Genomic DNA, 13,763 nt, shown 5'->3' with positions numbered 1-13,763 from the left:
AAAGGAAAGCGAGCGAGGCCATTTTTTGGCAGGCAGAAAGAACTACAGGGCTCTTACTTTCATTGGGCAGCTCCTCCCGATCCAGGTCGTCGAGCGGGGCCGAGGCGTTGCTCCCGCTGTCGTCCAGGGTGAGGATGAGGGGCACGTCATCGTCCATGCTCACGGCCATGCTGGCCCTCGCGAGGCTCCTGCTGCAAGAAGTCCTCCCCCGACGAGTCCCGATAACGCCTGCTGCGGCTCTACGCGTGGAAGGGCTCCGTCAGCAGCTCTCCCCGCAAAGCCTTCCATCGGGAGCGTCCTGTGGGTGTGCGGACACGGAGAGAGGCTCGCCCATCCCTACGCACTGCTCGCCTCCAAATATCGGCGCGGGGCACTCGGCTCGGGGGCGTTACCGGTCCCAAATCTCGCCCAGGGGGAGGCAGCGGGTGCCCACCTGCCCCGCGGGGTCTGCGGCTCGCGGGACGGCCCCGGGCGGCAGGGGGAGGCTGCGGGAGGCCGAGCGGAGGCAGGAGGCCGGCATGGCGCTAGGAGCCCACAAAGCGCATGGCTCGGCCTCGACGCCTCCGCTGGAGGGGCTGCGCTCACAGGGCTGGTGCTGGGGCAAAAATCCCCCTGGAGGAGGCAAAAATACCTCTGGAGGAGGCAAAAATCCTCCTGAACAGTGAAAAATTCCTTTCGGAGGGGGGTAAAATTCGTCCTGGAGGAGGCAAAATCCCTCCCTCCTGGTGAAAAATTTCCCTTAGAGGGGGCAAAATTCCTCCTGAATGATGCAAAATCAGTTCTCAAGGGGGGCAAAAGTCCTGGAGGGTGCAAAATCCCTTCTGGAGGGTGCAAAATTCCTCCTGGAGGGTGCAAAATTCCTCCTGGAGGGTGCAATGTTCCCCCTAGAAGGGGCAAAATTCTTCCTGGAGGGGGCAAAATCGCTTCTGAAAGGTGAAAATCTCCTTCTGGAGAGGGCAAACTCCTCCTGGAAGGGGCAAAATCCCTTCTGAATGATGAGAACTCCCTTCCGGAGGGTGCAGAATTCCTCCTGGGGGAGGCAAAATCCTTCCTGGAGGGGGAAAATTCCCCCTGGAAGAGGCAAAATCCCTCCTGGAAGGTGCAAAATTCCCCCTGCAGAGGGCAAAAATCCTCTTAAATGACGCAAAATCCCTTCTGGACGGGGCAGACCTTCCCCTAGAGGGGGCAAAATCCCTCCTGAGGGGGGCAAATCCCTCCTACGGGGGCAGGCAGAGGCGCCCCACGGCCGAGCCCCTCACAGCGAGCTCCCCCCGCCCGGCCTCCACCGCCCCCCCTCCCGCCGAGCCGCCCCGGGGCCGGACGGAGCCGAACCGAGCCGAGCGGAGCCGAACGCAGCCGAACCGAGCCGAACCCGCCGCACCTCAGCGCCCTCGCACCGCTGCGCCCCGCCCCTCCCGCTCCTCATTGGTCCAGCCGCGGTGCGCCTCCCCGCAGCCCGCCAATCAGCGCTCGGAGGTCGCTTCGCCCCGCCCACCTCCTGCTCACCGCTCCGCTGCTGCGGATTGTTCCCGCCTCCCTCCGCCGCTTCGCTTTCTCATTGGGTAGCGGCACTGCCCATCCGGAGAGGAGAGGGCGTTGATTGGCTCCTGGGGGCGTGGAGGGCGGAACGGCATCACGAGGCAAGCCGCACGCCTACGGAGGGGAAGGAAAGGGCGGGCTTGGGGGGGGGGGGGGAGGAGCAGCGCGGGCTGCTATTGGCTGCGTGAGGAGGCTGCGCGGGGTCAGGGGTGCGCGCGGCCGTTGCCTAGTAACGGGGCGCCGGGCCTAGGCCTAGGGCCAGGCCCAGGCCTAGCACCAGGCCCAGGCCCGGGCCCCGTGCGGTGCCGCGGCTCGCAGCAGCGCTGTGGTGCCTCGGAGAACCCCCCATTAAGGCATCGCCGTCCCGCACAGACGCAGCGTGATGCCTTCACGTCAGCCATGAAAGCACCCGAGGCACTAATAAACAAATGGACGTGCCTCGGGTCTTACTAGTGCCGGGGGAGAGTCGAAGCCCTGACTCCCCGCCATCAACCCCACCTTTTATGTGTGTCATTTCCCTTCCTCCCGCACTAATCCCTCACCCTCCTTCCCCGCTAATCCCGCGAGGCGGGGGGTGCTGGCAGGGACCAGGGCCAGCTTCCCCCACCCCCAGCACTGCTCACAGGTCTGCGGATCGAAGCACTACAGACATTTACGTGCAACGTGGCAGCACGCTCCGTGTGTAATGAACACATAAATCCGTTCCCCCTGTGCCCAGTCTTTCACCCATTCCCGAGCCCCATAAAGCTGCTGAGCTCTGCCCCGTGCCTGGGATCCCCTTTGGCTCCCGCTCGGGAGGTGTGCGGTCCAGCTCTCTGATTTTGGGGCAGCTCCCCCAGCTGCTGATGGGGCCTGACCCATCCACCTGCTGCAGGGAACAGGGCTCTCTCTCGATCCTTAACCCTGCTGTCTCCATCTAGCGTCCGAATCGCATTTCTGTTTCTCTCTCGGCCCCCTTGAAAGACCTGCAGACCTAGCAGCCTGTGTGTCACAATCCTGATGTCCAAACAAAACCCAACAGGCTTAGATTCATGTCAGCACCTGTACTGCCTCCCCTGAGAAGGGAGCGGGGGGGTTTCAAAGGAGCACGAAGGTATTTGGCCCTCGAGCCCGCAGTACCTGCTGGGCTGAGCGAGAGGCACGCCATGCCGGCTGCACCAAGAAGGCAGTGGGGTGCGAGGGGATGGCCGCGATCAGCCGCGCTGCCACCTGCACCCGGAGAAGCTGCTTGCTCCAGCCACTCCTCAAATCAAAAAGAAGAAGGTAGACAGCAAGAAGGCCAAGAAATGAGCACAAAATTCATCCTGTGTCCTCCACTCGTTCCTCCCAGCAAGGCTGCTGGCTTCCCAGGGGCTCAGCTCTGGCAGGTTACAAGCAGTGGTTGAGGCAGCACGTGCTGAGGCAGAGGACATGGCCACTTCGGGCTGAGCTCGAGGCAGAGGACATGGCCACTTCGGGCTGAGCTCGAGGCAGAGGACATGGCCACTTCGGGCTGAGCTCGAGGCAGAGGACATGGCCACTTCGGGCTGAGCTCTGCTGCCTTTCCAAAGCTTGTCTCTTGCCAACGGGACAGGACCAGGAGCGCAGATCCCTGGCTGGCCTTTCTAGCTTCAGTGCCTTTTGTGTACTTGTGTCAGGGCCCGGTTCTGCTGCTCTAGAAGCAGAATAAATATAAATATACAAGAATATTTCAATAAAACCATTTCTGAGGGCAGAACGATGCCCTTAACCTGGCTTGGTTTGTCCTCGGGTGGGTTTGAGAGAAGGTTTCCGTCACATGGGAGGGAGCTACCAGATTTCCCATATTCCCTGACCTCAGCATCTCCTCGCTGCAGCCACCCTATATAGGGGTAATATAGGGGAGAGGGGGTAACAAAGGGGGAGAAGGGGCAACAAGAGGGGAAAAGAAAGGGGGAGGGGGGCAATATGGGGGAGAGGAGGTAACAAGAAGGGGTAACAAAGGGGGAGAAGGGGTAATATAGGAGGAAAGAAAGGGGAAGAGAGGGTAATATGGGTGAGACGGGGTAACGAGGGGGTAACAAAGGGGGAGAGGGGGTAATACAGGGGAAGAAGGGGTAATATAGGGAGAGAAGGGGTAACAAGATGGGGAAAGAAAGGGGGAGAGGGGGTAACAAAAAGGGGTAACAAGCGGGGAGAGGGGGTAACAAAAGGAGGAAAGAAAGGGGAAGGGGGTGATATGGGGGAGAGGAGGCAACAAGAAGGGGAAAGAAAGGGGGAGAGGTGGTAATATAGGGAGAGAAGGGGTAACAAGAAGGGGAAAGAAAGGGGAAGAGGGGGTGATATGGGGGAGAGGAGGTAACAAGAGGAAAGAAAGGGGGAAAGGAAGTAATATGGCAGAGAGGGGGTAATGAGAGGGGGTAATATAGGGGGAGAGTGGATAATAGGGAGGGGGGTAATATAGGGGGAGAGGGGGTAACAAGGGGGGAAAATACAGGGGGAAAGGGGGTAACAAGGGGGGAGATGGGATAATATATGGGGAGGGGGGATAACAAGGGGGAAAAGGGGAAACGAGGGGGGAGCAGGGGAGAGAAAGGGGGAAGGGGGCTACAAAGGGGGAGCAAAGGAGGAAAGAAAAGGGGGAGAGGGGGTTCCAAAGAGGGAAAGGGGGCGTCCAGGCGGGGAGCGGGGCGGGCACCACCTCCCGGGGGGCCGTCGGCTGCGAGGAGCCCGCACCTCCGGGGCTCTCCGGGGGCCTCCGGGGGTCCCCAGCCGCCCTCGCCCCGGTGCCACCGGTGCCGCGCCGGTGTCGGCTCCCCCCCGGCGGGCCCGGTGCCGGGCAGCGCCCGCCCTTTCCGCCCCGTCCCTCCCGGAGCCGCCGCCCGCTTCCGTCCGACACGGCCGGGATGGCGCCGCCGCCTCGCAGCCGCCGCCAGCGGGGCCCCGGCGGGGCCGGGGAGCGGCGGCGGGGGCCGCAGGTACCGGGGGGTACCGGGGGGTACCGGGGGGTACCGGGGGGTATGGAGGTACCGGGGGTACCGGGGGGTGGCGGCGTGCCCCGGCCCCGTGCCGGCGGTCCGCGTGTGGCCGCCGCACCGGGACGCGCGGTCCTGGTCTGCCGGTGTCACCGCTGTCGCCTGTCCCCGTGTCCTGCCGGCACCGGTGTCCGCAGAGCCCGTAGTGGTGAGCCCAGTCCGCCCGGACCAGTGTTCCCAGTTTCCCTCGTCCCCACGTGGCACCGGTATCCCCGGTGTCCCCATGTCCCGGTGTCCCCATGTGCCGGTGTCCCCATGTCCCAGTATCCCCAGTCCCCATATCCTGGTGTCCCCATGTCCCGGTGTCCCCATGTGCCGGTGTCCCCAGTCCCCATGTCCCACTGTTCCCATGTCCTGCTGACCCCATGTCCCACTATCCCCAGTTCCCATGTCCCGCTGTCCCCAGTGCCACCGTCCCTGCCCCGTGACCCCGTGCCACCCGGACGCCCAGCCCCTCTCACCGCCTGTCCCCAGGTCCCCGAGACCCCGTTGCCCGCCTTCCCCACCGCCACGGACGAGGACGATGCCACCGCCGAGGACACGCAGGCCATGGTGCGGGCGCAGAACAAGAAGAAGAAATCCGGAGGCTTCCAGTCCATGGGTGCGTGCGTGGGGCTGGGGGGGTCCCTGACGGTGTCACCCCCCAACCCCGTGGCCGTGTCCCTCCTGCCCGCGTCCCCTCACCTGTCCCCATGTCCCCGCAGGCCTCAGCTACCCCGTCTTCAAGGGCATCATGAAGAAGGGCTACAAGGTCCCCACGCCCATCCAGAGGAAGGTGAGACCCGGGGGTGCGGGGGCGCCTTTGGGACACCCCCCCCTCCACGGGGTGCTGACGGCAGGGCCGTGTCCCGCAGACCATCCCGGTGATCCTGCGCGGCCGCGACGTGGTGGCGATGGCGCGGACGGGCAGCGGGAAGACGGCCTGCTTCCTCATCCCCATGTTCGAGCGGCTGAAGGCGCCCAGCCCGGCTGGGGCGCGTGCTCTCATCCTCTCCCCCACGCGCGAGCTGGCCCTACAGACCCTGAAATTCACCAAGGAGGTACGGGGATGAGCGGGGACTGCAGTGGGCTTGGGGTTTGGTTGGGGGCTGAACCCGCTATTCACCCCCTTCATGTTTCTTTCTCACCCTGCAGCTGGGCAAGTTCACAGGCTTGAGGACAGCTCTCATCCTGGGAGGAGACAAGTAAGCCGTGTCCCCGCTCTCCTTGTCACCCCAGCTTCCCTAAAACACCCCCAAATGTGCCAAACCTCGGGGCGGTGAGCTGAGCTGCCCTGTGCCCTCTCCCTTCCCCCAGGATGGAGGACCAGTTCGCTGCGCTGCACGAGAACCCCGACATGTGAGTGTGGGCACAGGGAGGGGACCTGGTGGGGAAATGGCCACCGAGAGCCACCAGGGATGGATTTGGGGTGGTGCAGCGAGCCCCTGTTGTCCCTCGCGTGGCCCCATCACCAGAACCAGCTCGGCGTAACCATCTCTGTCCCACCCAGCATCATCGCCACCCCCGGGCGCCTTGTGCATGTGGCGGTGGAGATGAACCTGAAGCTGCAGAACGTGGAGTACGTGGTGTTTGACGAGGCCGACAGGTCAGTGCGCTCGGAGCGGGCAAGGGTGGCAACGAGGTGCCCTTGGCTGGCCACAGAGAGGTGCAGCAGGCTCTGCGACGTCCCGCATCCCTTCCCCACAGGCTCTTTGAGATGGGCTTTGCGGAGCAGCTCCAGGAGATCCTCGCACGGCTCCCAGGCAGCCACCAGACCGTCCTCTTCTCCGCCACGCTGCCCAAGCTGCTCGTCGAGTTCGCCCGGGCTGGTGAGAAGCGTGGGGCAGGTGGCGGCCGGAGGGCTGGGGGTTGGAGCCGCCTCCAAGGCCCTGTGAGCTATCAGGGCCCCGTTGGATGGGGACGTGACCCAGTCCCTCAGCTGTGCTGGCCGCAGGGCTGGGATTGGAAAAACCAAGCTGGGCTGAGGCTGGGCCAAGCGGGTGCCCCAGGCTGGGTGCTAGGGGCTGTCCTAGCAGCGTGTCCCACACGCCACCCGCATCCCCTGCGTGACCGTGTGCCGCAGGTCTCACCGAGCCGACGCTGATCCGTCTGGATGTGGAGTCCAAGCTCAGCGAGCAGCTCAAGGTGAGCTTGAGCCGGGCTTTGTGCTCGAGGGGAGCTGGCCGGGGTTAGGAGCCAGCCAGGGCGGCGGCAGCGGGTGTTGCGGGGTGTCCCCAAGAGCGTGGGGACCCAGAAGGGCTGAGCTCTGCCCTCCCCCTGCAGCTGGCTTTCTTCCACGTCCGCGGGGACGACAAACCAGCCGTGCTGCTCCACCTGCTGCGCAGCGTGGTGAAGCCCCAGGACCAGACGGTCGTCTTCGTGGCCACCAAGCACCACACGGAGTACCTCAAGGAGGCAAGTGGCATCCGGGGCACACGACGGGTGCGGGCAGGCTGCAGGGGGGGCCCCTTCACAGACCCACGTGGGGTCTGTGTCCATGGGCGGGTTCCTGCTGGAGTCCCAGCCCGTTTCTCCTGGTCGAGGGGGAAATCCCCAGCACATGTGATTGTGGAGTTGCTGCATTCACCCACTCCTTAAAAAAAAAGGGCAGATTGCAGTGGGTTTGGGGTCTGTGTGGGCACCCTGGGGTCTCAGGACCCTGGGGGACCCCATCCCTCAGCTGAGGGTGCATTTCCAAGCGGGATCTGATCGCTCTTCCCCTCTCTCCAGCTGCTGACAGCCCAGGGCATCTGCTGCACCCACATCTACAGCTCGCTGGACCAGACCGCCCGCAAGATCAACATCGCCAAGTTCGCCCAGGGCAAGTGCCCGGTGCTGCTGGTCACGGACGTGGCCGCCCGCGGGCTCGACATCCCCATGCTGGACAACGTCATCAACTACAGCTTCCCTGCCAAGTCCAAGCTGTTCCTGCACCGTGTCGGTGGGTGCCCGTGCCCTGTGCGACCCGGGGTCCCTCAGGGTGGGCTGTCCCTCGTCCCCTGTTCTTAAGGGTCTGATCCCTGCGCCTCACCAGGCTGGGAAACCTGCAGAGAAGGTGCTGGTCCCCTTGACTTCTTAGCAATATGTTTGGGGCAGGAGGTAGCTGTGGCGTGACAGTGGGGGCAGTGATGTCCGTTTTCCTAGCTGGACTGTGGGCCCTCTCGAGGGCAGGGCTGGTGCCTTCCTTCTGGTGACACGTGCACCACAGGGTCCCCTGCCGCTAGAGACAGGCTTGGGGCAGTGGCCGGGTCCCTTTTGCTCCCTCCCCAGTGACCCACAGCCCCTTGCCAGCCTGGGCATGGCATGTGCCTGGGGTCCTGGGCCACCAGTGGGTCCCTGTCATGAGTCAGGGACATGCTGGGCTGGTTCTGGCTCTGGTTTCCCACTTTTCTCCTCCTTGCCCTGCCAGGTCGCGTGGCCCGAGCTGGCCGGAGCGGCACTGCCTACTCGCTGGTGGCTCCCGACGAGATGCCCTACGTCTTCGACCTCCACCTCTTCCTGGGGCGCCCGCTCGTCCTCGCCGGTGCCCAGGAGCTGCCTGCAGGTAAGGCGGACCCGTCGCAGGCACGGGGGTGACTGCACGTCCCTCCAGGCTTGCGTCCTGGCCGCATGTGGGGTTTATTTTTGGAGTCCGTGGTCTTGTGGCAGCCTTTTGGGCAGAGGGGCGATATGTTCCTGTTACAGGGGTGCAGCTGGGGAAGGGAGGGTGGGCGAGAGATGACACGGTGTGTCCCCCGTGCTCCAGATGCCGACGGGGTCCTGGGCCGTGTCCCCCAGAGCCTGGTGGATGACGAGGAGTGCCTGCTGCTCACGGACCACGAGGGCTCGCTGGAGCTGCGGAGCCTGCGCCGGGTGGCCGACAACGCGCACAAGCAGTACCTGCGCTCGCGGCCCGGCCCCTCGCCCGAGTCCATCAAGAGGGTCAAGGACATGGACACGTCCCAGCTGGGCATCCACCCGCTCTTCAGTGAGTGCCGCGGGGACGCCGAGAGAGGGGACCTGTCCCCTCGCTGCTGGGCTGATCGGTGTCCCCCCCACACCTGTAATCCCCAGGTTCTTGCTTCGAAGACACGGAACTGGAGAGGCTGAAGTTCGTGGACAGCATTAAAAGCTACAAGTCCAAGGCGGTGAGTTGAGGCCCGACGGGACGGGAGGGAAGGTCCCTGTGCCCGCAGCCTGCAGGACTTGCTCTCTCCCCCCGGGTGCAGACCATCTTCGAGATCAACGCCACAGCCCGCACCATGGCCAGCACCATCATGCGGTCGAAGCGGCGCCACGACCGTGCCCTCATCGAGAAGTACCAGCGTGGGCAGCAGGAGAAGCGGGCAGCGGCTCTCCAAGGGCAGGGGCTGTGCCAGGCCCCCCCCGAGCCTGAGGAGAGGGAAGGAGAGGAGGAAAACCTCCAGGTAGCGGGGCAGGGACAGGGCCGGGCTATGGTTTTGGGGCCAGCACGATGTCCTGCAGGAGCCTGGGCCCCTGGGGTGGGCTGGCAGGGGGACACGGCTCCCCCAGCCCCCCCGTCCCCTTCCCAGGACGTGTTCTCCACCGTGGTGGGACGGAAACGGAAACGGGGCCAGGGTGGAGAAGACGGTGCCAGGAAGAAGCCGCAGCAGGCGGTGCAGCGGGATGAGGAGTTCTACGTCCCCTACCGACCCAAGGACTTCGAGAGCGAGAGGGGGTGAGTCGGGGAGCAATCCCGCTGCCCTCCTGTGTCATCCTGCAGCGGGGGGCTGCTCTCATCGCTTCTTTTGTCCTCCCCACAGGCTGAGCGTGGGCGGCGAGGGCAGCCCCTTTGAGCAGCAGGCGGCCGGAGCCGTCCTGGATCTCATGGGCGATGAGAATCACAACCTCAACAGGAGCAAGCAGCTGCTGAAGTGGTGAGCGGGGGGTCTGCATGGCCAGGGGAAAGAGGGGTGTGCCCCCAGCAGGTATTTCTCTCCCCCTGAAGACAGTTTTTCTTGCTGTCTGGGCCGTGCAGGGTCAGTTAGGGATGGGATGCCCAGCAAAGAGAAGGGTGAGGGCTGGCAGCCCCCGATTCAGGAGGTTCCCCCACTTCCTCCCTGTCTGTTCATCCCAGGGACCGTAAGAAGAAGCGGTTTGTGGGGCAAACGGGCCAGGAGGAAAAGAAGAAGGTGCGAACAGAGAGCGGGCGCTACATCAGCGGCTCCTACAAGAGCAACCTGTATCCTGCCCGCGGGCACTGCCGCCTGCCTGTGCCACGGCAAGGGGAAGGGGGAGGCTGAGCATGCCTGCTGCCGCTCAGCACCACCTCCTGCAGCTGGGGAGCTGCCAGGCGCTGGGGCCGGGGGGGGGAGGCTGGTCAGGTGCTGGGGAGTCGCTGCGTGTTCCCTTAACCCACCCCAGCTATGAGAAGTGGAAGCAGAAACACAAAGTCGACGACCGGGATGACGACGACGAAGACATACGAGGCAGGGAGCAGTTCAAAGGGAAGCACAAGCGCGGGCACGGTGAGTACCCGAGCAAGCACCAGACCCCACATAGCCCCCCGCGCCCTCTCTGGCCTCCGAGCGTGGGTTTACCTCCGCCCATGTCCCGCAGGACCCCGGCAGCCTGCCGCCCAGGGCAAGGTGCGCTCGGAGCTGAAGAACAAGCAGCAGATCCTGAAGCAGCGCAAGGCGGCAGCCAAGCAGCGCTTCCTGCAGCGCGGGGGCCTCAAGCGCCTCAAGGCCAAGAACCGGCAGCGGGTGCAGGAGCTGCAGCAGATGGCCTTCGGGCGCCGCGTGGGTGCCGCCAAGAAGGGCAAGCTCCGAAAGAGGATGTAGGAGAGGGGAGCGGGGCAGGTGCTGCAACATGGGGTGGCCAAGGGGCTTCCCCCCCGCCTGGATTTGCCGCCAGGGAGAAAGACATTAAAGAGCCGTCTGGTTTTGTATCCTGCCTCCTCTTGGTGCTTGCTGCGGGCAGCTTGTGACTGGGGTAATTCCTCCCCAAGCTGCAGCCCTAAAAGAAGCAGGTGCTGCAGCTCCACAGCTGGGCTGTATTTTGATGGGAAACAGCTTTATCAGTACCAACAGCCTGAACACGAGCAGCTGCTCCCCAATCCTCCCAGGCAGCTGGTCCCACTGCCTGCATGCCCCTTGCAAGAGGGCACCAGGGGGGCAGGCTCTGTCCCAAGGCACTCGGTGCTCTGCTGCGCTGGAGCTGCATTGCCTTTCAGGGTTCCTGGGCTTGTTGGGGAGCCACCTCCATCCCCAAGTAGGTGCTGGCATCCTACAGCTCCATGCTGGCCTTGGTAGCCTTACCCCAGGGGGATTTGTCCCCAAGCTGGGGCTACTGGTGGCTCGGAGGCACCGTGACACCCCTGTGGTGCCGTGGGCGAGTGGTGGTGGTGGCAGGCACACGTGGGGGGCCCAGCCCTGGCTCCTTGGGGCGCAGCTCAGCACAGATGGCAGCCAGGTCCTGCATGCAGAGCAGCACCTGGGGAGATGGGGGCCCTGATGCCACAGCTGCCAAGGGAGAGGGATGTCCCCGTGTCCCTCCCAGCCCCGCTGCCCAGGGGAGGGGGGGGCTGCACTCACCACGTCCAGCTGGGCCTCTGTGTCCTCCAGGGCCACGTCCCTGGGGACTTTCAGGTGCTTGGTGGCGAGCTGGAAGAGGCTCAGCACTGCCATCCTGATCTGCCCCAGCAGCAGGGTCTTGTGGGTGGCCGTGCTCTGGATCTGGGTCCAGCAGGACTCCTGGGGGGCAGACAGACAGACAGACAGACAGCCCCGGGCCCCATGTCCCCTGCACCTCCCAGCACTCCTGGCCTTGTGCTCCCTCCCCATCACCACCCCACGGGGCATCTGCCCTCCACACGAGTGGGGTCACGATCAGGGACCTGTACGCCAGCCCCTCGCCCCCAGGAGGGGGTCCCAGGGGTCCCACAGCCGCCCTTACCCCCTGGAGCACGTCGTGGCGGGCGGCCTCCAGGCGTGCGCGGAGCTGGAGCACCTCGTCCCTCCCGCGCAGGAGCTCGCCGCCGGCCTCCTCGTGGTACCGCTGGAGCCGAGCCCGGCCCTGGGCCAGCCTCTGCTGCCCGGCCTCCAGCTGGTGCAGCAGGGCTGCCCGCACCCCCGCCAGCGCCCCGAAATGGGCCAGCATGGACGGGACGTCCTGGAACTGGGTGGTGGGAAGGGGCCGAGCGGTTGCAGGGGCACCCACCCCACCAAGGTGCTGCTCACCCTCATCCCTGAGGTGATTTCGCATTCCAGCCCCTCCAGATCCTCCCACAGATGCTCCAACGTGGAGCTTGGGGTGCAAGGGGTGCTGGTGGCCCTGGAGGAACACAACCCCCTGGGGACATGGGACAGGGACCCTCACCTGCCCCGTGGTGGCCACCACGCCCCGCAGGTAGTCCCCGAAGACACGGAGGCCCCGCAGACGCCGTCGCAGCCGCTCCCTGCGCCGCAGCAGCCCCGCCAGCTCCTGCTGCAGGCCGTCGGCCTCGGCTCCCTGCTGTGCCGCCCGTGCCCGCTCCTCGCCCGCCCGGCCCAGCGCCCGCTCCCGCCTCGCTGCCGAAACCTGCGGTCGGCGGGGACGCGGTCAGCGGGGACGTGGCCGCGTAGGGGCAGGGCGCTGAGCCCGGCGGCGCCCACACCTTGAGGAAGGCGTCGAATCTGAGGGCGACGTCGCGGAGCTGCTCTTCCCGCTGGCCCAGCTGCTGCCGGCGTTGATCCAAGCCCTCCATCCTCTGCCAAAATTCCTGAGGGGCCCAGGGGTGCTGAGGGCATCGCCCCGTGCCGGGGCACCCAGGGGTGGCAGGGACCACGGTGAGGGGGGCACCCACCGCGGTCCCGAAGGAAACCGTGGTTTTGGCGCCGGTTTGGAGGGGTTGCTGGTGGACTCCGACCCATCTGCACCCACCGGCCACCCCTCTCCCCGGGCAGGGGGCGCGTGGAGGGGCTGGGGGCCACCCGTACCTCCCGCTGGGCCTGCAGAGCCCGCTCCACCTCCGCCACCTCCCTCCTCTTCAGCAGCAGGCGCGTGGAGGAGGGCAGCAGCGACGCCGAGTCCCACGCCGGCACCGTCCTGCCCAGAGCCGCAAGGAGCCCATCGGGGCCAGCTCGGGACCCCCGGGCCCCGAGGGACCCACCCCCCAGCCCCATCTGAGCTCAGAGGGGGGGTCCCAGTGACCACCCAAGGCCACCCTGACCCCATCTCCCCTCCTGCTTCAGCCTCCCCCTGCTCGCAGCCCCCAGCCCCGACACCGTGGGGTGCACGCAGAGACGGGGCCCTGCTGCTCCCCAGGGCAGGGTCTCCTCCCTCGGTGTCCCAGCTGGGGACACGACACAGCCCCCTGGGCCCTGGCATCCCCCCGATGCTACCCAGCGGGTGGGAGACACCCCCAAACCTCTCTCCTGCCCCCCTGCACACCCCTAAATCAGGCCCCCAACCCCCCCCCGGCTAATCCCAGGTGACGGGGAGACACGGGACGGCTGCGGGGGGGGGGCACGTCACCTACCGGAGCTGCAGCTTCTCTTGGAAAACCCTACGCAAGCTCTCGTCCAGACCTGGGGACATTTTTGGGGCGGGGGTGCGGAGGAGCGGGACGCCAGGCAGCCGAGATGGCGGCAGCAGGCAGCGCAGCGCAGTTGCCAGGGGCAGCCGGAGGCGCCCGCTGCCTCCCGCGGGGGTTTCCCTGCTGCAGCCCTGAGCGTGGCCCCAAAGGGCAGGGGCACAGCCTGGGGACACCCCCCCGTGTCCCTGGGACGTGTCCTTGGGACGTGTCCCCCTCCGTCCTCCTGCCACAGGGGGCCCTGCTCAACCTCAGCCCCATTGGGAGGGCAATTTGGGGTGCTCTGCCCCCCTCCTCCTCCCTGTGCACCCTCCCAGCCTTTCTATTTGGTCCCAAAGCCCCAGGTGTGCTCCCGGGGCCCCCAGCCCCACGCTCTGCTCCCCAGGGCCATTTTGGGGGCTCCGTGGGGGTACGTTTGGAGGTGGGTCCCACTCACAGCCCTCTGACCGTGCTCCCCTTCTTGCCCCCTCTAGGCTCCCCAGAGCCTCTCCCCGCACCCCATTCCCCCCCAGCCCTCCCCACAAACCTCAGCCCCCCTCTGGAGATCACTGTGCACAAGCGGACCCCAACCGCTGCCCCCCCCAAGTCCTCCGGTCCCCCCTTACCTCTTCAGCTTTCCTCCATCTCGTGCCACTGTTCACGTCCCTGCGGGGGCTCAGCCCCTGCTGCCTTGCCCACGGTGTGCACAGCCCCTTCCATGTGCCCGGGGGGTCCTCTCCCCCCCCGTCCCACCCCCT

The 13,763-nt window shown here is 65.7% G+C and overlaps 3 protein-coding genes across 12 annotated transcripts in view; 1 reads left to right on the top strand and 2 right to left on the bottom strand.

Annotated features, from left to right (window-relative positions):
* TPCN1 (two pore segment channel 1) overlaps window positions 1-1,459 on the bottom strand; it is a 42,644-nt gene extending 41,185 nt beyond the window's left edge. Inside the window, exons 1-2 of one of the 5 annotated variants that reach the window (XM_083803422.1) lie at window positions 1,382-1,459; window positions 58-298 (exon numbers count right to left, since the gene is read on the bottom strand). In XM_083803422.1, coding sequence (XP_083659548.1) covers window positions 58-169 — 112 coding nt within the window. In that variant the 5' untranslated portion in view covers window positions 170-298; window positions 1,382-1,459. Of the gene's footprint in view, window positions 1-57 lie in introns of all 5 variants that reach the window. The other 4 variants (XM_083803423.1, XM_083803420.1, XM_083803421.1 and 1 more) reach the window with 4 other exon arrangements.
* A 2,862-nt stretch (window positions 1,460-4,321) lies between these two features.
* DDX54 (DEAD-box helicase 54) lies at window positions 4,322-10,401 on the top strand. Its single transcript, XM_083803418.1, has 20 exons — window positions 4,322-4,475; window positions 5,007-5,133; window positions 5,237-5,307; window positions 5,387-5,572; window positions 5,667-5,716; window positions 5,829-5,870; window positions 6,022-6,117; window positions 6,219-6,340; window positions 6,595-6,656; window positions 6,795-6,926; window positions 7,242-7,452; window positions 7,921-8,055; window positions 8,257-8,478; window positions 8,565-8,638; window positions 8,720-8,917; window positions 9,044-9,189; window positions 9,275-9,388; window positions 9,589-9,693; window positions 9,876-9,979; window positions 10,071-10,401. The coding sequence occupies exons 1-20, from the start codon at window positions 4,404-4,406 to the stop codon at window positions 10,292-10,294; spliced, it is 2,493 nt and encodes an 830-aa protein (XP_083659544.1). The 5' UTR covers window positions 4,322-4,403; the 3' UTR covers window positions 10,295-10,401.
* Window positions 10,379-13,556, bottom strand: CFAP73 (cilia and flagella associated protein 73; the record flags this gene model as incomplete). 6 transcript variants are annotated; one of them, XM_083803430.1, is made up of 7 exons in its annotated part: window positions 12,973-13,552; window positions 12,431-12,539; window positions 12,109-12,231; window positions 11,832-12,032; window positions 11,409-11,630; window positions 11,048-11,206; window positions 10,379-10,975 (listed from the first exon to the last, which is right to left on the bottom strand). In XM_083803430.1, the coding sequence occupies exons 1-7, from the start codon at window positions 13,029-13,031 to the stop codon at window positions 10,379-10,381; spliced, it is 1,470 nt and encodes a 489-aa protein (XP_083659556.1). In that variant the 5' UTR covers window positions 13,032-13,552. The 6 variants fall into 6 exon arrangements, with proteins under 6 accessions (XP_083659556.1, XP_083659557.1, XP_083659559.1 ...); XM_083803431.1 differs by having other exon boundaries at window positions 12,109-12,213; window positions 12,973-13,549; XM_083803435.1 differs by having other exon boundaries at window positions 10,656-10,946; window positions 12,973-13,544.
* Between the last annotated feature and the right edge of the window lie 207 nt (window positions 13,557-13,763).

This window comes from Anser anser (genome assembly GCF_964211835.1).
Source record: "Anser anser genome assembly, chromosome: 18".
NCBI classification, from domain to species: Eukaryota; Metazoa; Chordata; class Aves; order Anseriformes; family Anatidae; genus Anser; species Anser anser.
Note: the sequence above shows the minus strand (reverse complement) of the source record. Positions and strands in the feature narration are given on the sequence as shown.

Coding starts and splice junctions, on each gene's coding strand:
- DDX54 (XM_083803418.1), top strand. CDS start 4,404: ATGGCGCCGCCGCCTCGCAGCCGCCGCCAGCGGGGCCCCGGCGGGGCC. Junction 4,476..5,006: donor AGCGGCGGCGGGGGCCGCAG/GTACCGGGGGGT, acceptor GCCTGTCCCCAG/GTCCCCGAGACCCCGTTGCC. Junction 8,918..9,043: donor GAGAGGAGGAAAACCTCCAG/GTAGCGGGGCAG, acceptor TCCCCTTCCCAG/GACGTGTTCTCCACCGTGGT.